Source organism: Gopherus flavomarginatus, chromosome 2, assembly GCF_025201925.1.
Source record: "Gopherus flavomarginatus isolate rGopFla2 chromosome 2, rGopFla2.mat.asm, whole genome shotgun sequence".
Taxonomy (NCBI): Eukaryota; Metazoa; Chordata; order Testudines; family Testudinidae; genus Gopherus; species Gopherus flavomarginatus.
In genome coordinates, this window is record NC_066618.1 from 192,446,937 (window position 1) to 192,468,614 (window position 21,678).

Here is a 21,678-nt window from a genome sequence, read left to right on the forward strand (position 1 = left end):
GCAGCTGCGACTTAAAGTAATTCCAGACCTCCTCCACATTTAGATCCACAAGTTCTTCAGTCCAATCCACTTCCCTAACTAATTTCCTTAATTCTTTAAAGTTAGCCCTTTTGAAGTCAAAAACCCTAGTCCCAGATCTATTTTTGTTTATTCTTCCATCTAGTTTGAACTGAATTAGCTCATGATCACTCGAACCAAGGTTGTCCCCTACAACCATTTCTTCTATGAGGTCCTCACTACTCACCAAAACCAAATCAAAAATGGCATCCCCTCTTGTTGGTTCTTCAACTACTTGGTGAAGAAATCCATCTGCTATCACATCCAGAAAAATCTGAGCCCTACTATTCTTGCTAGCACTTATCCTCCAGTCTATATCTGGGAAGTTAAAGTCTCCTATGATCACACATTTCCCATTAGTGTTTACTTCATTAAAAACATTGAAGAGGTCTCTATCCATATCCAAATCACCTGAGCCTGATACAGGCACTGCAGAAGACAGCCAGGCTGTCTTCCAAGAACCCTCTTAAGAATCCTGGCACAGAGGTTGTGCCAGAGTGGGGCATGGCAGTACTAGGGAGATTGTGAACAGTGCCCATAGCTTAGGCCCCCAGGGCTGTCTGAAATATTCCAGGGGCTGTTTCAACCCCAGAAGCAGCGCAGGATCAGGAGGACATAAAGGTGGCTTAAAATCACTTTTCCCCTCCCCGCCATCCCCCTGGACTGTAAGTTCTGTGTTGTGCCTCCTAGAGGTGCAGCCCGGGCTGTCTGGATGTCCTTGTGTCAAATCATAGCTTGTGGAGACTCATGGACTAAACACAATATTGCACTGCTCAGAAAAACAGATCACCAATATAGGGTCTCTATCCAGATTGTGACTCACACTTGAGCCCTTATGTGCCACACTGGCAGCCCAAAGGAACCGTAAAGCTGTCCCAGTGGGGCAACTGGGGAGTCCCTGAGTTGTGTAAAGCCTGCATAGCTTACTTTACATCCCCTACTCTGTGCTCCTTCTATGTTGGTGTTATGCTGGGAGCATGGCCAGAGCATGCAACAATCCATGACCAGTGTAATGGACCCTAGGGAGCTGCTCTAACTGGCTCCAGGGCCAAATCGGCCCCCATCAGCTCTGGGAATTGGGAGATTGCAAAGGTAGCATAGTGAAATCTTCCTTCCTACCGCCAGGGCCGGTGCAACCATTTAGGTGACCTAGGCGGTTGCCTAGGGCACTAGGATTTGGGGGGCAGCGTTTTCTTCGACAGCGACTGCAGTGGCCAGATCTTCGGCCGACCAGGTTGCTGCCGGCATTTAGGCAAAGGGAGCTGGGGCAGGGGAGCACGGGAAGGGCCGCTTGCAGCAAGTAAAGGGGGGTCGCACGCAGGAGAACTCCCTGCCCCAGCTCACCCCTGCCCCGCCTCGTCCCCGAGCATGCCGTGGCTGCCTCACTTCTCCCGCCTCCCAGACTTGCAACATCTAAGCTGATTGGTGCCACAAGCCTGGGAGGCAGGAGAAGTGAAGCAGCGATGGCATGCTCGGGGTGGAGGCAAAGCAGGGGTGAGCTGGGGCCGGGGGGGTGCCTCAGGGCGGAAGGTGGGGGTGGGGAGCTGCCGCAGGGGGGGCGCCTCAGGGCAGAGGGGGAGAGTTGCTGCGGGGGGGAGGAGGCATCCCAGGGCGGGGGCTCGGGGACGGGGGAGGGGGCTAGGTGGAAGTTTTGCCTAGGGCGTGAAACATCCTTGCACCGGCCCTGCCTAACCCCATACTCCATGGGTCTTGCACTGAGACCAGCTTCGCTGGACCCAAGGATTGGGACCTGGAAATGCTTATCATTGTCCCTTCCTCACACTGGAAAGTAAGGATAGTCTGTGCATTACTTCCTAATAAAACAGAGGCTTAAGCTTACAAATTGATGAGAAAGTGGCCAGAAAATGTAACAGAGCTTGTTACCACATTTATGTAGCAATAACATTGTGTAAGAAGATGTGGGATAGCTCCCAGCTCGTGTGAAATCTGAATACCCTGCTCCTTTGCCAACCGCACTCAGCACAAGGGGCATGTTAGAGAAGTGGAGAGAAGCGATTGTGGCTGGAGTGCTCCTGAACTCCAGAAGTGCCTGGCTAACTATATCAGCAGGCAATTGTAAGGTACTACTCTCAACCCAGCAGAATGTGAGTTGACCATTTTGATAGTACTGCAATATGCATATAGGTCCTGATGGAGTCAATGAGACTCTTTCCCTTAACTTCTGTGGGCTTTGGATATGGAGAAAGAGAAGTTAAAATTGAGAAATACAGTGGTGCCTCTTAAAATCTCACCAGTTCTGCTTTAGATAAATAGATACAGTTGCCCCAATATTTACTTACTCTTGAAGACCTAGAGGATTACAACTGTTAAATAAAGTTTAGTCATCTAAGGCAGTTGTCAAGTTTTTGAAATACTGTATGTTTGTGTATGTCAATCAGTAGAGTTATTTAAAATAGTCCACAAATTCTTGTTCTTGAAGGGATGATTTCTCCACTCCTTGCTGTCTTAGAACTTGACTCCACAAGAGACGTGATCTAGTAGACAGTTTTTATTGCAACTATGGAAGACTGAGAACATTGTTCACAAATAATTTGTGATTGCAAAAATAGGATTTCCCGGTCCTTGAGTCCATGGTTTATCTCCCACACAAAATAGACCATTTATCAGTTATTTAAATTAGAATTCCCTGGGGAACATAGAAAATTATGTTTGTGTTTGGTTTTATTATCCAGTTATCTTTTTCATTTATTGCTATGGTACTTGTTCATGTCAGTTACTCCTGTTTCTTTATTCTGTGCCTCTTTTCAGACTAGCATGCTTAACTGACTCCTTAAACTGGTAAATCGCTGCAAATCTGCCGAAATTGTTGCTTGGTAAACATGATTATATCCATTGAGAAGGCAGGTGGAAATTACTTAGATTATAAAATCCTGTTATGTTAATGACTACAACTACACTATTTTGGGTAATCACAAAATACACCTCTTTTTACATTGCATTTCCATAGATTAGCTGCTGAATTCTGTAATATCAACAAATGCAGATAACTATGCCAATTAAGTTAAACATGCATCAGACTCTGTAGACTACTACCCTGGAGTAACATACTACAGAGCATATTACTGAATATATGGAGTAGATAAGATAAAATTGTCTTTTTATGAACCATTACCCTTCCATATGTGGCTTATACATCACGTTTGGGGGATGTGAATTAAGCCCTTTTCCCTGCTAGAGCAAACAGGAGAGTATAACAAAAGAGATACAGATCATGACTGTGACAAGCCAGCCAGTGGAGGGAAAAGAGCTTCAAGGCAGTACTCTACCAGTGCAGAAGAGGAAGTGAATGCACTTGGGCACAGAAAGTCACAGCCAACAACTGGTTAGAACCTTCCATTTTCATTTTTCACTGGCACGGTGTTAACAACTGGCACTAACAACAGTAAAGATGCATATAGAAAATAACAGCAGGGAAACTGATAAGTGTTTTGGTTTGCCACCAAAAAATGAGAGGAGTAAATCTAATGGGACATCCATCATTTCTGTGCTCCCACTGGAACCTCTTTCTCTAAAGGCAGATGTTATCCAAATTAGAAATGTGTGTGCATTCTCTCTCCACACTGACAAGCACTGAAAGCTATCAACAATGCATGTTGAAGTTCTCTGACTGAGAGGACTACACTGCGATTAAAAAACCCGCAGCACCAAGCATCGAAGCCTTGATCAGCTGATTCAGGCTTGTAGGGCTCAGGCTGTGGAGTAAAAGTAGCAGAGTGGTCATTCAGGCTCAGGATCTGAGTCCCTGCCCCCTCGCATGGTCTCAGCCTGAGCTGTAGCCCAAGTCTGAAAGTTTACACTTATTTTATACTCCCGCAGCCTGAGCCCTGCAATCCCAAGTCAGCTGACCCAGGCCAGCCATGGCTGTGCCCATTTTAGATTGAATGTTGTTAGTGCCAGTTTTAGCACATCACTCACTGATCCTTTTGAGAGCATAGTCTTTTTATTTGGATACAGAACCTTACTAGAATGACTGGAGTATTGGTTCTTAAACTGAAAAGCAAGCTCTGCTCCGTGCTTAAGATTTTACTGAGGAGTAGCTTTAATTTACTGTAAAAATATTGAAACAAACTATTTTCATAACTTGCTTGAAAGCATTTATTTCTAAAATACCTTACAGTAAGTATTGTTCTCAAAATGTTGTGTGCTTCTCATTACCTCTCATAACTGATTAATAGAAATGATTCAGAATGACTTGGTTTAAGAAGGTATTTTGACACTAATGTACAATTTCATTCATATAAACTTTTTTAGCTACATCTCGTATGATCATTTCATACCCTCTGTCCGTATTTCTTCCACTACTTGTGCTATTTTCTTTTAAAAAAATAGACTTTTTTTCTGTCTTACCATGCAAAATCGATCTTTTCTCTTGGGAGGAATCAAACTTAATGTACTTGAATTTGAGACTTCTCCTTTAGGTGAGTCATATTTTTTTTTGTCCCCATCATAATCAAACTTTCATTCTCCACATTCTTGGTATTAGGTCCAGCTTTAAGATAGTTATCATAGTGAATATCCAAGGCCCAGTCGTGCAATGGAATCTGTGCAAGTGTATCCCTGTGTCACTGCAGATCCACACTGACTTGACTTCAGTGGTACTCTGCAAGGGTGCAGGTAATGGGCCTTGGATCTATCTGCCTGCATAAATCTGATTGCAGAATCTGGGTTTACATGTCCAGTGCAATATGTCAGCACCATTCTGGATAAATTTCCTAGTCTCATAATGTTATGGCACAGAATAAAATAGCTGCTATGGTAAGCTGAGTTTCAGCCTTTGGCAGAGGTGTGAATGAACAGTAGGAGAGAGGCTGTGTCTGGGTAAAACTTTCAACAGTGTCTAAGTCCTATTTTCAAAAGAAACTTAGAAGCATAAGTCTTATTTATAAGTTGCTTTTGAAAATGGGACTTAGGTACTGTTATATATCAGTTTATCATGACATTTCCTACATGATAGAGCAGGATGTTGTTGCAAGATGTGGCAAATCAAGAGATACTGTTAGCAGTCTGACAGTCTTGGAGTCTTAAAAGAAATACAGTAATAAGGGACATAGTACCCATGTCTTTATAACATACTTTTTCAGGTATTGAAGTCTGCGCACTAGTGGATTGATCATGTGTCTGGGAGTTGGAGGCTTGGATTTTATAACAACTCTGCCAGCCACTCACTGTGTGACCACATGCAAGGCACTTGGCCTCTTTTTGCCTCACTTTCCTCATCTGCAAACCTGGCATGACGATGTTTGCCCTGTGGATGAAAATTGCTGCATAATTGCCACCTACTTTTATTCCCATATTTTGGCTAGCATCGTTTGGAGTGTCACACTAATAGCTGGGCAGGCAAGATGCACTCTGTGTGTAAGCGGAATTGTGTGAGATATGTGCAGTTGTCCCTAGTGGTAGAGAATTTATTTTATTTTTTTTTAATTTCCCTCACACTAGAGATCCAGAAATGTGCTATTGGTGGTCTAAATAAAACTTGTACAGAAGCAAATAATGTCATTATTTGTTAGCATTTTTATATAACCCTGTAGCCCACAGGCATGCGTGGAACTTTATAGAGAGAATAAGGACATGAGGCCAGCTTCTGTGTTGTGCTGTTCCCCCTTTGCACCTTGGTGGCAATGTAGAGGGGCTGTATATCTAGCAGCATCAGACCTCAAGGAATACCTCTGCTGGGGTTAGCAGGACAGCTCTGCACCACCTAGTCCCACTGGAGAGGAGCACAGTGCACTGCAGGAGTTATTGGTCAGTGAAGCCAACCAGTGTAGCCGTTTAAAAACTGTCACAATTTAGAGCAGACGTGAGGCTACACCAGGGGTAAACCAGTCCCAGATAACCCCAAAATACAGGGAAGCAAAACATCGCTTAAAAGGCACCTTTGCCCCCTATACACCTGTTCCAAATGAAGCTTGGACAGTATGGTGAATCTGGCCCAGATTCCCTTTCCAAAGGTCTTGCCCTAGGTGCCATTCAAACGATAGGAATAAAAATTGTTGTTATGGTGAGTTTGATCATGTGGAAGGTATTCATGGAAAGCTTTGGAGAGAATACAGCTTTTGAATGGAGTTGGAACAACACTTCTGCATGTGTCCTCCTGTCTACACTAGGCTTCTTTCTGAAAAATTCTCCACTGCTGCTGATGGCTATACAGCTCCATCCTCACTAGCAGTGCTGGGAAAACTAGTGTAGGCAGGCAGTTGTTGGCATTTTAAGCACTACATTGGCCAAATCTGCTCACAGCAGGTCTGTACAACATGGCAGTGGGGGACTCGAACAGCCGCCAGTGCCTTGTCTACACTAGCTGCTACTACAGATGCAACTGCACTGGTACAGGCAAAGTGGGGAATTTTTCAGATAAGGCTTTAAATGAATAATGTGTGGGAAAAGTTCTGGTTATATGAGAGGATGGCGCTTTGGTACATTTCACACCAAATGTAAGCCGCCTACATGATAAGCAAGATGTGCAGATTTGATGATGCTCAGAGTAGAAGCTATTTTAACTAAAATGTTTTGTTTAATAGGGTGGGAGGAGATGACTTGCAACAAAGGGAGACATCCCCATGGGTCTCCTAAATGTTTAAAATGTCATTTTAAAGTGAAGTGTGGCATTTTCTTCAAGTGCTCAGCATTGCCCCAGTTCCACTTCCCTTAAGGTCAATGGTAAAACTCTCATTCATTTGAACAGCCATTTTAGTTAACGGTCAGATCAGAAATCTTCACTAGCATTAAAAAAGTTCTTTACAAACCAGTTTCACTGTTTACACATTATGAAAAATACTTCTGACCTGAGCTTTTAGAATGCTGGGCTGAGGTCATTTGGTGCCCATTTAAATAGGTGGTGATTTCACTATCACTTAATTGACAATATGCTGTAGTTCAGCAGTTGAACTTTTCAATCTAATTTTGCTAGATCTAGTGTGCTAGTTTTACTACTCTTCTTTCTTCACTCCAACTTTATCCTTCATATTTTCCATTGGGTATGGTATGATATTTAAACTTCAGTGCTAATGGCCAAATTCTGTTCTCGGATGCATTCATGCTGTTGAATCACTGGAAAGCAAATGCAGTCATCCAGTGACACAACGGAAGGGCAAGTGTGTGTGTGTAGAGATGGATAATGCAGACTACTGATTTGGGGGTTATTGTGAGTGACCCTGAGAACTTGTGGGTACATCATGCCAGACACACGTACACTGGGAGAAAGTGCTAATCTTGAAATGGCATTGACTTAAGTGTTTCAACTATAAATTTTAGTAAACTTTTATCCAAATCATTTTAATTGTATACTGCATAGTGCTTTGTTTTAGATCTCAAACCAAAACTTTCCCTGTTTGCAGACTGACATTGGTATGAAGTTCTTTTCCTTTTCTTCCTCCCTCCCCTTTGTAGTCTTAATAACAAAGGGCCCACACCAGTCACACTGGAGGGAAATGGTAAAGCTTCTATTGAGTTCATGGGGAGTAGGAGCAGGACCCAAGTGTGCTAATGTCTTTTTCTCCTTGTGAAATCGTTTAGTAAGACCTGCTTCCATATTTTATACAGCTCCAAAAAGAAGCCCTGGACACCAGACCCATGAATACCAAGAACTAAGACAGAGGTCCTTAAGTAAAGATGGCCAGCAGGGAAGCAAGTCCAGTGACTCTGGAGAAGAAGCAGATAAAGAATTTATTTTTGTTTAGTTATCAGTACAAATGCTTGGTAGTGCAAGATCCTTCATAACAATCTGGGTACAACAATCAATGACCCTTCTATTTACCAGCCGTTGTTTAACCCCAGGTGCATTTTGGTGTATACACCTAAATGATCATGATTTACATTACAATCAGTATGCATTGATTTGGTCTTTACCTTCTGTTATGTATGATTTCAGACCTCCCCTTCCATGCCTTTGCTAAAGCCAGCAATTATATCATGTACTCTACTTGAATTTCTCTGAAGCAGCTACAAAGAACACCCTGCATTAGGGCATTTAGAAGCAAAGCAAATAACTGGACACTGTCTTACACTAATACACTGTACAGCAGATAATGTGTTGTACTGCTGAATGTAAATGTGTCAAATCTGCACGTGACTTACCTATGAATATATTCTTGCGGTATGAAATTGCACATTGTAAGTTATATTAACAGAGCACACTAATCAAATAATTTGTATAAATTATATATATTAGATGCTTGAGTATCGTTTTTACATTCTTCCCTAGGGACCTTCTTTCTTCCTGTTGTGTTGTACATAAAACTCAAATGCTTACATTTGTGTACTGTCAGAAAGCACAACACAGAAGAATCTGAATGAAATCTTATGCTTCCGCATTCATACATTAATGTATATAGTTGATTGGAATGAGAGCAATTGACATTTTATTAATATTGGTGTTTTCTAGAGGCCTTCTTAAGTTCTGTCTGCATATTAGCTTACTTTTAATGTGTAATTCTAAGAGAAAAATAATTTGATGCCTGTAAAAACGATTCTGCTTGTTTTTGCATATTTCACAGACATTCACTTGCATTACAGGTTGAAGCGATTTTATTCATATGTATATTTGTACCAATAAAAATGATTTTACAACTGAAATATCAGTCTCTGTTTTTAGGTATAAAGCTATTTTATTTATCATATTTTGGTTCATATGTTTGAACGATGTTAGTGTGTCATTATAGACAAGGGTTACAATTTAAAAAAAATGCTTTAACATTTCCATAGTAATGGATATCTTCCTGTTGCAGATGGACATGAAATGCTTCATAGTTTTCTTTACAAACCTGTTTCAGGACACACATGTTGATAGCTTTGCTCAGACCTTCAGGTAAAGCATCTTTCCCACAGGCAAATAGCCACCAGTTACATCCAATTTGTGTACTCCGAACTGCATTACAAGCAGAGGGCCTGAATCCTACGAAGAATTAAGCATGTGAGCAACTTTACTCAAATGAGTAATTCCACTGACTTCACTGTGGCTACTTCAATGAGTAAAGTCACTCACCTGCGTGTTTGTAAGATCGGGCCCATATTTTGTATTTCCAGGGGATCTGATTCTCCACTGTCCTGGATTAGTGTGCAGGTGCTGGGTGATGTTTGTGGCCTGTGGTACACAGGAGGTCAGAATGGTTGATCAAGTGGTCCCTTCTGACCTTCACTTTCTATGACTCTATGACAGGGTAGGCAAACTTTTTGGCCTGAGGGCCACATCTGGGTATGGAAATTGTATGGGGGGCCATGAATGCTCACGAAATTGGGGTTTGAGTGCAGGAGGAGTGAGGGCTCTGGCTGGAGGTGCAGGCTCTGCGGAGTGGCCAGAAATGAGGAGTTCAGGGTGGAGAAAGGGGGATCAGGGCTGGGGCAGGGGGTTGGGGCACCGGGGTGGTGAGGGCTTCAATTGGGAGTGCAGGCTCTGGGGTGGGGCTAGGGATGAGGGATTTGGGCTGCAGGAGGGTGCACCGGCTGGAGCTGAGGGGTTTGGAGGGCAGGGGGTTGGGGCATGGGAGGGGGGAAGGCTACCTCAAGCAGCTCCCGGAAGCAGCAGCATGTCCCCCCTCCGGCTCCTACGTGGCGGCGCGACCAGGTGGCTCTGTGCACTGCCCCGTCCGCAGGCACCGCACCTGCAGCTCTCATTGGCCGCAACACTGCCTCTCAACTATTAGAAAGTGTGCAGAGGTCCTAATAAGAATCATGCTGGGTGCTGTATAGACACCTATTAAAAGAAAGTCCTAGTCCTGAAGAGTTTACAATCTAACCCAATATGCAACATAAAAATGTAACAAATAGCTGGAGGGAAGATTGACCATAGATGTGGGTCACAGTAATTGGAGCATGTGGTTGCAATGTGACTCTGTGTGCATTTCAAGGCAAAAGAATTTTTTAAACTATAATTCAGCAATAATGATAGGCGTAATCCTATTGTCTGCCTGTCTAGCCATGAAGAGCTGGTGATTTATTCTGAAAATATAATAGTAGACGTACAAGTGGGTCTTCAGGAGGGCAGAGGCTCTACAGAGGGATTTGGGAAGGGTGTTATGCATAAGTGGGGACATGGAAGAAAGGGAGAAGGTGTGAGTGGAGACAGGTAGGTGATGGATACTGGAATCCTTGGTGGAGTAGCAAAGGGGGGAGGGTGATATGCTAGGATAGAGGCAGACAAGTAGGGGACAGGTAAGTTGTGAAGGGCTTTAAAGAGAAGTCCAAGAAGCTCATCTTTGGTGTGGTAGAGAAGGAGGGAGCCAGTGGATAGAATTAATAGGGGTGATCTTAGCATTTCTGATTTGAGTAGACCTGTCAAAGTGGATGGACTGAGCCCATTTACGGATCCCTCCCCAACATCCATTCTTTAAAGGCTCTACAAAACAGTCAACAAAAACATATTGTCAGTGCTAGCAAAAGCTGCTGATCGGTCTAACCATCAGCAATGACACCATTCATGTGTCCATCACTAGACGGAGATCACAAATCACAGATAACAAGAACATATCCCTATCTGAAAAGAGACTGGGATCAAACATACGTATCAGATCGAGATGTGACTTGAATTGCTTCAGCACCATTTTCTCAATGATGCCACCCAAAACAGCAGATTAGAGGTTAGATGATAAACTGTTAGTATTTTTAAACATTCCAATATGTAGGATGGGATCCCAGTGGTGAATATCTGCTTTCTGAAAGGAGATCTGCAACCATTTGAAAATCCTATTTTTAGGTTGGTTGACCCACAAAACCACTATCGCAGAATGAACTAGGGATTAATTTGGCCCATTAGACATAAACCTTCTACTTTGCCTGAGTGCCCCTTTCACATCACAAGCCCTTGCTGTCACTGAAGGCTGTTTTATTTCTCCATTAATTGAATATGCTGATAAGATTATCCAATTTTTGTTTCCTGTTACACGCCCAGTACCTACTGAATAGAATTTTGCAAGAAAACATTACAAAAGTTCTGCTAGATTGGGTATGTTTTTCAGATGAGACATAAAAGTGTGGTCCTGACCAGTTCTGGTCATTAAAGCTTTCATAATATTTTTCACATGACCAGAAGTGTTAACCCTGAGATACCATAGCCCTGCATTGGTAATTACACTCTGCCTATCTAAATGTATCCTGTGCTTTTAAATAGTGAAGCTGTTCTTCCCTTCTCCTAAAGGAAAACTGTGGCACACATTGTTGTTGACAAATACAGCCCAGATGAGTAGTGACCAGAAGTTGTCACCAGCTAACAGTGGTTCAGTTGCCAATAACTTGAGAGGTCACAAACCACCAATGCAACAGGCTAACTAAACTCTTGCTAGCAGTCTCACTAGACTGGCCAAAGATTGAATGGGCATGGAGACCAAAGAAACCATCTTGTCCCTGGTGAGTGAATCCCTGTTGTTCAGGGGTGAGGCAGGGCGAGAAAACTTGCACTGCCATTGCCATTATGTGGCTGGACAGAAGACTTCAGTCTCTCATGCTTATATAAGGTGTTGGATTGACAGTCCTTTACACCCCACAGAGATCAGCTGTATTTCAGGGATATGGAAACTGAATGCTCCCTATGAAGAGTCTGATAAATTATTTAGGTTTCTTCTGGATGAAAATTGCTGTACAAATTGGATAATAGCTTTTTCTCTTTGCTTAGAATGTAAATATTGTCAAAAACAATGCCCTTGACTATTTACTTCAGGCAGTTGTTCCTCAGTCCTAATACCATTTTAAATTGTACTATTTATATGAAAAAAAGAAAGCCCAAACGTCTGGGCTGAGGTTAAGTACAACAGAGCATGGGAGGTACAATGTGGCTATGTCTGAATAAAAGCAACCTAAACCCAGTTAAATGCCCAAATGGTGTTGCCAATGGGTCTGCAGGATGACAAATTTGTAGGCCACAATACTTGGATAATTACTTATAATTCCTTCACCTGTGTGTGTCCATTAACACCCACTAACTCTGCTTTTATGGTCACTTCAGCATTTTAACCCATATTTCAGTACATTGAAAGTCGTCCTCTCCTTTTTATGATTTTCCTCATCTCACCTCATTATTGGAAACCCATCTTTCTGCATCCCTGTGCTTCTTTTCCCTCTTACTCTTTTCTCTCTCTCCATCTCATTGCCACCTCCTGCCCTTCTCACTAGTCACAATACATCTGAACCTCCAGAAGAAACACCTAACTCAGAGCTAACTTCCCACAGTGAATTACCAGAGGGAGGATGCAGTAAGTTATTTCTAGCCAAGAAGTATAAGCTCATCAAAGCAGCCAGGCATTCCTGCCCCTAAGGCCATGTATGCATTGTTACTTAAGTAGGCACTGTTAGATATTGGCAGGTTAAAACACTGTGCTCACTGCAGGTGGGAACATTCTTTTCCTCTGGTAAAATCTTTAACTCCTTCAGTGCACCCTCCAGCCAAGGATGGGCTATAGTTAGGTGTGGCAGAATTCAATTTTTATTATGGATATTATTTTTAAGAAATGTTTTATTTCCATCTAAGTTTTCATAGTTGTGCAAAACTATAGGTTGTATGCTTTTTTCATTTTTTTCTGATTGTACACTTTAACTCTTCTAGAAAATTATGGGGGTTAGACAATTATTTAATGACAGATGTGATTCAAAACCTTAAAGCTTTCTAACCATTAAAACCCCCAAATTGTCAATATCACATGTCAAAATTTACACGGTAAATATCATTAAATCAAACTCTAGCAAGTTCTCAAGCATTTTTCTTACTTTGTGTATCTACATTTTTATTATTACAGAGGGAAATGATTTTATCGTATACTCACAAACCAATGAAAAAATAGCATTTGCTGACAAATCTGATCCTTCCAAACCTCTTTACACTCTCTTCTGAGCAGGTCAGCTTTGTTGAATGGCTTTGGCTGTGCAATGCGTGGCAACCCTCTCTCCTCCTCATGGAACAAGAAACCAGAGTTGCTGAATGCATTCTCCTGCATGATAGTGCAGAGAATATCCCATGGTCCCCAGGCCACCATACAGTGCAGAAGTTTGGCAAATTTTCACATGGCTTCCTGCATATGAGAACAGAGCAGGAACAGGATTGAGCAGGGAAGGTAGATGTATAAACCTGCAGCTGACAAACTCATCACTGGTAGTTTGTTATAGGTAGTCGGTGAAAGACTGACCCAGATCTGGAAAAGAATGGCACCAGAACCTAACCTTAGCTGGTCTGGTAAAATACTTGAAGGCTAACTTTTTGGCTTGCAGTTCCTCCTGCAGCTAGAGTGATGTTATAACAAGGTGAAAATCAGGTGGTTAGGGTTATTTTGTGCAGTATTCAAACATTTATTGTCAGCACTCTTCTGCAGATGTTAAAGATCATGTTGAGAAAGTAGTTTCTGTGGAGTCTTAAATGGTTGTAGGTGTAGCCCGCGGGGACTTCAGTGAGGAGTTCTGATTTTTTTTTTTTTTTTTGGCCTTCCATGCCTCATGCTGCACAGAGTCACTTGCAGGTTTGAACTAGTGTTAACGTTGGATTGTCTGTAACATAAAGTCTTTAAATCATGATTTTGAGGACTTAAGTAACTCTGCCAGAGGTTGAGGGTCTGTTACAGGAGTGGGTGGGTGAGGTTCTGTGGCCTGCAATGTGCAGGAGGTCAGACTAGCTGATCATGATGGTCCCTTCTGGCCTTAGAGTCTATGAGATCCTGGATCCTAATATTATGCTCAGGCCACCATTACTTCTATGGGGTTTAGGAAGAGGATGAGTGCTCGATGTTTTATTACTAGACTGCATCTCTCAGATGGATTGTGTCGCTATCTGGTAACATAACCCACTGGTGAGTGTGTGAGATCAGTCTCCCTCTGAGCCTGATCAGCAGAACATGAGAATTTACCACTCCAGCTGGAAAGCTGTGGCCCTTGAACTCAAGCTTTTAGCTTTGGAGGTCACCAGTTCAAACCCCATGTGTTTGGCTGAGATAGAGACTGTCGCAGTAGCATTTGAACAGACATCTCTTAGAACTCCTTTTCTTCAAGGAATCTTCCTTAGCTTGTTTTCACCAACAATCTTTCCAGCCACTTCATAACCTGAACTATTTTCCTCTATATTGTTGTCTGCCTCTTTCTTAGTAAACTCTTTGGAGCAGGGAATGTATCTTACTCTGTGTTTGTAAAGAGCATGTACAATTACACTGCTGTATGCATAATTTTAATAAAAATAATAGAAATGGAGGTGAAGCATGAGTTTGCTCGCTCTCTCTGTTCTTCCTTCCTTTCTTACCCAGCCCAAATCAGATTCCTCATCTGGGACCCTGTTGTTGGACTCATGGTTTCTACTTTCTGCCTGCCCATATTCTGCTAGTCCTGCTTGCTGTAGCAGCAGCTCAAGAGAGAGCTGGATGGGAAACAGTTATCCTGTCCCATGAGAATTTGAGATTTCAAAAAAATTTCCCATCCTGGATTGAGGCAAAAAGTCAAAATCTCAAATTTTGACAAACCAAAAAGTGAAGTGGGGGGGGGAGGGCGGTGGAGTCAATCAAAATATTTCATTCCTATAATTAAAAAAAAAAAGTTTTACCCCTTTTTTTACATTTTTAACCTGTAAATGAACTTAAAATTGGAAATGAAAAGTTGTTTACCTTAGAAAACAGAAGGTTTTTTTTTTCATTTTGAAAATATCAGAATACGGTGTGTTGTCAATTTTGCAACTTTTTCCATTCTTTTTTCTGAAACAGGAAATTTGTGAAAACAGACCCTTTCCCGTGAACAATATCAGTTTTAATTAATCAACGTTTTCTGATGAAAATATATTTTGTCAAAAAATTCCCAACTAGGTCTACTCCAGAGAGACTTTTTCCATTTAACGATGGCAGAGTATTTGAGAATCATGAGAACGGTGGTTCATGACTTCACTGAGATTGATGGCTTATGAAAGAAGACTGGCTCACACTATGTAACTGCAGTGGTTAGAGACATCGGGTGGGCATGAGCCTAACCACTCTTAGTATTATTTTAATTGACTTCTTGGGGTTGCATGAGGGAAAAGTTGGGCCCTTATCTATATATTCATACTGTGCTTTTTGAAATGCACAGCAAAGTAAGCAAGTGGCTTGGAATATTTTTCTATGAAGGATAGAACCACTCATACTTCCGGGCATAGATCAGTCAATTTATGGCAGTTCAGAAATAGCTACTACCATGGACAGAGGTTAGTAGAAAATTGCCAGTTCTGGGGTTTCTTCACTTTCCCCTGAATAGCTGGTGCTGTCATTTATCACAAGATACTGGTCTGAGCCACCTATGTTCCTACCTCTTCAGTCATGTATAGATTAATTAACATGACGGTCCTTTTCCAAAGCCTTAGGTTTTGCTTCAGAGGTTTCCTGGAGAACTCTGACACCCCACATAAACTGTGAAACTGACTTATTCTCAGTAGCGAGAGGCTGATCAATGGGACAAATGAATGGGAGGCTTCTTCAATTTCAGAAATCCCTGCACTGTAGAAAAGGCAAAGAAACTTGGGCTTGGGGGAATGTTCTATTTCTTTTGTCGCTAAAGGAGTCTACATGGGAATCTCTTTTCAATCCCAGTGTTTCAGGCACTGGCTTCTCTTCATCCACATCCATCCACAAAGGTCCCTTCTTCCACAAAGTAATCAAATGCTGACGACCACCACCACCACCCATAATATTAAAGCAAATGGAGAGACAAAATTGGGGGAGGGTGGGAAATCCACCTTCATCTGAGCCTCCCAGTGCTTTGTGTTTTCTCTCAGTCTCAATGTAAAATTCCAACAGCCAGAGACTATGTTGTTTTCTGTGTCTAGTGCTTAATAATAGAGGAAGGATGGTCTGAGGGTTAAAACACTGGCCTGGACTCAGGTGAGCTGTCCTGCTGTGCCACCGAGTGTGACCTTGGGCAAGTCACTTAATCTGACTGTGCCTCAATTTCCCAGATGTAAAATGTCCCATCTTTGATCTGTCTTGTCTAAATTGTAAGTGTTCCTAGGTAGGGACTCTCAGCTTGGATGTACAACACCTAGCACTGCAGGGCTCCAGCAGGTGCCGACTTCCTCTCTACCCAGGGGGTGTTTGCCCCCCGCACTTCACCTCTTCCTCCAAGCTCCCTTACCCCAACTATTCCTGCCCCTGCTCTGCCCCAGCCCTGCCCCCACTCCACCCCTTCCCCCAAGACCCCACCCTGCCTCTTCCTGCTCCTGCTCCACCCTGGCCATGCCCCCACTCTACCCCTGCCCTGCCTCTTCCCACCCTGTCCCCCAAGTATGCCCCGTACCCACCTCTCCCCCACCCTCCCAGCATCTCCTGCATGCCATGGGACAGCTGTTCTGCAGCATGCAGGAGGCACTGGGAGGGAGGGGAAGGAGTTGATCAGCAGGACTGCCAGCGGACGGAGGGGCTCTGGGCGGAAGGTGGGAGACCCACTAATTTTTTTTCTGTGTGCGCTCCAGGAACAGCCACCAATTTTCACCAAAGTGCTGTACCACCAATACCATCCCCCTACATTTCCAACAGGGGGAAGACAACTCCAGGTCACCTCTTATGGGAGCTAAGGAAAGATCCACCTTTTAGGCAAGGTAGCAGGAGCTGAGCTCCTTCTACCCTTGTGTCTCATTCCGTATCCTACAGCAAAGAGAGCCAGATGTGCCAGCAAATACAAGAACTTCATTCCAATATGAAAGGAATTGTTGTCAATAAAGTAACAGAGAGGTCAACTTTGACATCTCTACATCAAATATCCTGAAGGCCTTATTATAAGTGTATACATTTGATAAGCCCAGCTAAGACAGTAAAGATCAGGCACTCCAGTCTTCCCTTTCTCCTTAGCAGAGATGATGACATTACCTAACCGATAGTGTAGAGTTTTATTCCTACCTGATGAACCCTAACACCTGACCCCAGCCACTAAATCTTTAAAGTCTTCCTCCCCTCCCCCCTTGGCAAGTTGAGTTGAAGAGGATAAAAGCTGCATGGGAGAATGATCATTTTAATTAGATTGATACTGCCCAGGAAAGGACTGCTGCCTAGCCAAATCCAATTTGCTTTAATTTAGCAGAGGAGTAAAGTTAACTCTCTAATCTCTGCTGAAAGACGATGTTACAGAAAGGCCAAACATTAAAGGCTTTTCTTTTTATTTAGCTTGTTTAAATGGAACAGACTCAGAGGTTGGTGCAGGAGAACCATGTGGAAAGTTGTCAGCTTCCACCTTATTAAAATTAATGTTAAAGCCTAGCAGATTGCTGAAATAATTAATGTCATTAAGAATAACTGTGATGGCAGGCTTTGGCTCAGTAACAAAAATCAGCATATGGTCAGCAAAAAGATTTTTGACTTTTTCTCCCTTAACTGACCACAACTTTCTGCAGCTTTGCAAGTTGCCTAAGTGTAACAGCAAAAAGTTCAAGAACCTGGGCAGAAAGTAACCAGAGGAGGGGGAGCTGTCAGTGATGGGAGGGAACTCCTCCCCCAGGGTAGAAAAGGAGGTGATTTAGGAGACTCTGTTGGGCTGCCTATACTTCCTCATCGGGTGCTGCTCATGGTTAAGGTACAAAACTGGGAGTCCCAGGGTACATCTACACTACAGGGTAATTTCTAATTAACTTAAACCAGTTTTATAAAACAGATATTGTAAAGTCGATTGCACGCGTCCACACTAGGCACATTAATTCGGCGGTGTGCATCCATGGTCCGAGGCTAGCATCGATTTCTGGAGCATTGTACTGTGAGTAGCTATTCCGTAGCTATCCCACAGTTCCTGCAGTCTCCCCTGCCCCTTGGAATTCTGGGTTGAGATCCCAGTGCCTGATGGGGCAAAAATCATTGTCACGGGTGGTTCTGGGTACAGCCTCACCCCTCCCTTCCTGAAAGCAGCAGACAACCATTTCGCGCCTTTTTTTCCTGGGTGAACTGAAAGCAAACGCCATAGCACAGCAAGCATGGACCCTGCTCAGATCGATAGCGCAATCGTGGACGTTGTAAACACCTCGCGCGTTCTCGTGCAGTCTATGCTGAACCATGAACTGCAAAGGCAGGCGAGGAGGAGGCAGCTACGGCAGCGCAGCGACGAGAGTGATGAGGACATGGACACTGAATTCTCCCTAACCGTGGGCCCCTGCGCTTTGGAGATCCTGCTGGTAATGGGGGAGGTTCTACCCATTGAATGCCGATTTTGGGCACGGGAAACAAGCACAGACTGGTGGGACCGCATAGTTTTGCAGGTGTGGGATGATTCGCAATGGCTGCGAAACTTTCGCATGCGTAAGAGCACTTTCTTTGAACTTTGTGACTTGCTTTCCCCTGCCCTGAAACGCCATAATACCAAGATGAGAGCAGCCCTCACAGTGGAGAAGCGAGTGGCAATAGCCCTCTGGAAGCTTGCAATGCCAGACAGCTACCAGTCATTTGGGAATCAATTTGGAGTGGGAAAATCTACTGTGGGGGCTGCTGTGTTGCAAGTAGCCAAAGCAATCATTAAGCTGCTGCTACGAAAGGTTGTGACTCTGGGAAACGTGCAGGTCATAGTGGATGGCTTTGCTGCAATGGGATTCCCTAACTGTGGGGGGGCAATAGATGGAACCCATATCCCTATCTTGGCACCGGAGCACCAGGGCACCCAGTACATAAACCGCAAGGGGTACTTTTCAATGGTGCTGCAAGCACTGGTGGATCACAAGGGACGTTTCACCAACATCCACATGGGATGGCCAGGAAGGGTTCATGACGCTCGCATCTTCAGAAGCACTACTCTGTTTAAATGGCTGCAGCAAGGGACTTACTTCCCGGACCAGAAAATAACAGTTGGGGATGTTGAAATGCCTGTCGTTATCCTGGGTGACCCAGCCTACCCCTTGATGCCATGGCTCATGAAGCCGTACACAAGCAGCCTGGACAGTGGTCAGGAGCAGTTCAACTACAGGCTGATCAAGTGCAGAATGGTGGTAGAATGTGCATTTGGCCGTTTAAAGGCTCGCTGGCGAACGTTACTCACTCACTCAGACCTCAGCCAAACCAATGTCCCCTTTGTTATTGCTGCTTGCTGTGTGCTCCACAATCTCTGTGAAAGTAAGGGGGAGACCTTTATGGCGGGGTGGGAGGCTGAGGCAAATCACCTGGACACAGATTACGCGCAGCCAGACACCAGGGTGATTAGAAGAGCTCACCAGGAAGCCTTGAAAACGAGTTTCCTCACGGGCCAGGGTATGGTGTGACTGCTATGTTTGTTTCCCCTTCATGAACCTCCCCCCCTTTATTGACTCCTCCTATAAGCAACCCACCCTCCCCCTTCGATTACAGCTTGCTTATGGAAATAAAGTCACTATCGTTTAAAAAGCATGAATTCTTTCTTAAGTCATTCCCTGTAAGCAACCCACCCTCCCCGTTCGTTTAAAAAGCATGTAATCATAAAAAGAGGAAGAGAATTAACAAGGTATGCCGGGAGTGGTTTGGGAGGAGGATAGGAGGGAAGGAAAAGGCCATTAAACACATTTCAATGTAATGACAGCCTTTTGGTTGGACTGTCCATGGGGGTGGAGTGGGCGGGTGCACGAAGCCTTCCCCCATGCGTTCTTACACATCTGGGTGAGGAAGACATGGAACATGGTGAGTAAGAGGGTGGTTAAACATGGGCTGCAGTGGCACTCTGTGACCCCACTGCTCCTCCTGAAGATCCACTAGACGTCGGAGGATATCAGTTTGATCACGCAGCAGCTCCAGCGTTGCATCCCACCACCGCTGATCTTCCTGCCGCCACCTCTCATCTCGAGCGTCTCTCCTCTCCTCACGTTCACTGGCATCTTTCCTGTACTTTGATACCACGTCCTTCCACTCCCTCAGATGAGCTCTTTCATTGCGGGTTACTTCCATGATTTCTGAGAACATTTCATCTTGCGTCCTCTTCTTCCTCCGCCTTATCTGAGCTAGCCTTAGGGATGGAGTAGGGAGGCTTGAAAAATGTGCAGCTGCATGAGTGGGGGAAAATAGGGAGAGAAGGATTATAAAAGATACATTTTACAGAACAATGGTTATACTCTTTCACAGTGAACAACACTATTCACCTTACATAGCACATGTGATTTCACTACAAGGTCGCATTTTGCATCTTTTAATATTGAGTGCCTGCGGCTCTGGTGTTACAGATCAACACAGACGCAGGTCCGGGCATCACAATTCAGTTTGCATGCTGTCATGGTAAGGCACAGCTTCTACCTTCGCTGCTTCTTTCCTGTTAACAAGGAGCAGCAGACACCAACCCCTCCCCTCCTCAATCCAATTCTCTAGAATTGCTTTACTCTCCCCCCACCGCATGGCTGATATCACGGAAGATCACTGCTAATCAACCCCCTTTCTCCCCCCCCACCGCGAGGCTGGTAGCTGGGAAGATTCCTGCTGGCCAAATGCTAAAAAGCTCAGCGCTATCTTTCCTCCCCTCCCCCATCTCTCTGTCCCCTTACTTAAATTCCTTAATTTCAACCAGGTTACCATGAACGATATCACTCTGCTGAGGATAACAGAGCGAGATAAAGAACGGATGTTTCTTGAATGCCTGCAATCACCGGGACCATACGCAACTAGGCTTTGTCATGCAACGATACCCGATTACTTGCTACATGCATGGCATGGTAAAGTGTCCTATCATGGTGGACGGAACAAGGCTGCCTTGCCCAGAAACCTTCTGCAAAGGCTTTTGGAGTACCTCCAGGAGCGCTTCATGGAGCTGTCCCTGGAGGATTTCTGCTCCATCCCGACATGTTAACAAACTTTTCCAGTAACTTTACTGCCTGCTAATGCATCCCAAGCCCTCACGGCAAATCAATCATTAAAAAAATGCTTGCTTTTAAACCATGTTTTATATTTACAAAGGTACACTCACCAGAGGTCGCTTCCATGGCTTCACTGTCTGGGCTAGTGGCTTGGGAGGGCTGGGAGGGTAATTCCGTCTGGGTCACAAAAAGCTCCTGGCTGTTGGGGAGAATGGAGTGCTGTGTGCTCTCTGCAAGCTCTTCCTCCTCTTCCTCCTCCTCATCTTCCCCCTCCGCTGAATCCTCATCCATGGTTGAGATTATAACCCCGACCTCGGAATCCACGGACAAGGGGGGGGTAGTGGTGGCGCAGCCCCCTAAAATTGCATGCAGCTCAGCGTAGAAGCAGCATGTTTTTGGCCCTGATTCTGATCTTCCGTTTGCTGCTTTGGTTTTCTGGTAGGCTTGTCTGAGCTCCTTCACTTTCACTCTGCACTGCACTGAGTCCCTGCTGTGGCCTCTCTCCACCATGGTCTTGGAAATTTTTTCAAAAGTTTTTTCATTTCATCTTTTGGAACGCAGTTCTGTTAGCACAGAATCCTCTCCCTATATAGCGATCAGATCCAGTACCTCCCGTGCGGTCCATGCTGGAGCTCTTTTTCTATTCTCAGGAGACTGCATTGTTACCTGTGCTGATGAGCTCTGGGTGGTCACCTGTGCTGGTGAGAGCTCCACGCTGGCCAAACAGGAAATGCAATTCAAAAGTTCACGGGGCTTTTCCTGTATGCCTGGCCAGTGCATTAGAGTTCAGATTCCTGTGCAGAGCGGCCAGTGGTGCACTGTGGGATACCGCCTGGAGGCCAATAACTTTGATTTGCGGCCACACTAATCCTAAATCGATATGTTAATATTGATTTTAG

The 21,678-nt window shown here is 44.1% G+C and overlaps 2 protein-coding genes across 6 annotated transcripts in view; one reads left to right on the forward strand and one right to left on the reverse strand.

Annotated features, from left to right (window-relative positions):
* Positions 1-8,652, forward strand: part of CARMIL1 (capping protein regulator and myosin 1 linker 1) — a 280,248-nt gene extending 271,596 nt beyond the window's left edge. For 3 of the 5 annotated variants that reach the window (XM_050941772.1, XM_050941773.1, XM_050941777.1), the window contains 2 exons: positions 3,254-3,400; positions 7,621-8,652. In XM_050941772.1, the coding sequence (XP_050797729.1) occupies positions 3,254-3,400; positions 7,621-7,757 (284 nt within the window). In that variant the 3' untranslated portion in view covers positions 7,758-8,652. The remainder of the gene's footprint in view (positions 1-3,253; positions 3,401-7,620) is intronic. The other 2 variants (XM_050941775.1, XM_050941776.1) reach the window with 1 other exon arrangement.
* The window catches only part of LOC127045612 (uncharacterized), a 251,489-nt gene extending 230,013 nt beyond the window's left edge, over positions 1-21,476 (reverse strand). The window contains exon 1 of the mRNA XM_050941865.1: positions 20,890-21,476. Within this exon, the coding sequence (XP_050797822.1) occupies positions 20,890-21,289 (400 nt within the window). The 5' untranslated portion in view covers positions 21,290-21,476. The remainder of the gene's footprint in view (positions 1-20,889) is intronic.
* Positions 21,477-21,678: the final 202 nt, after the last annotated feature.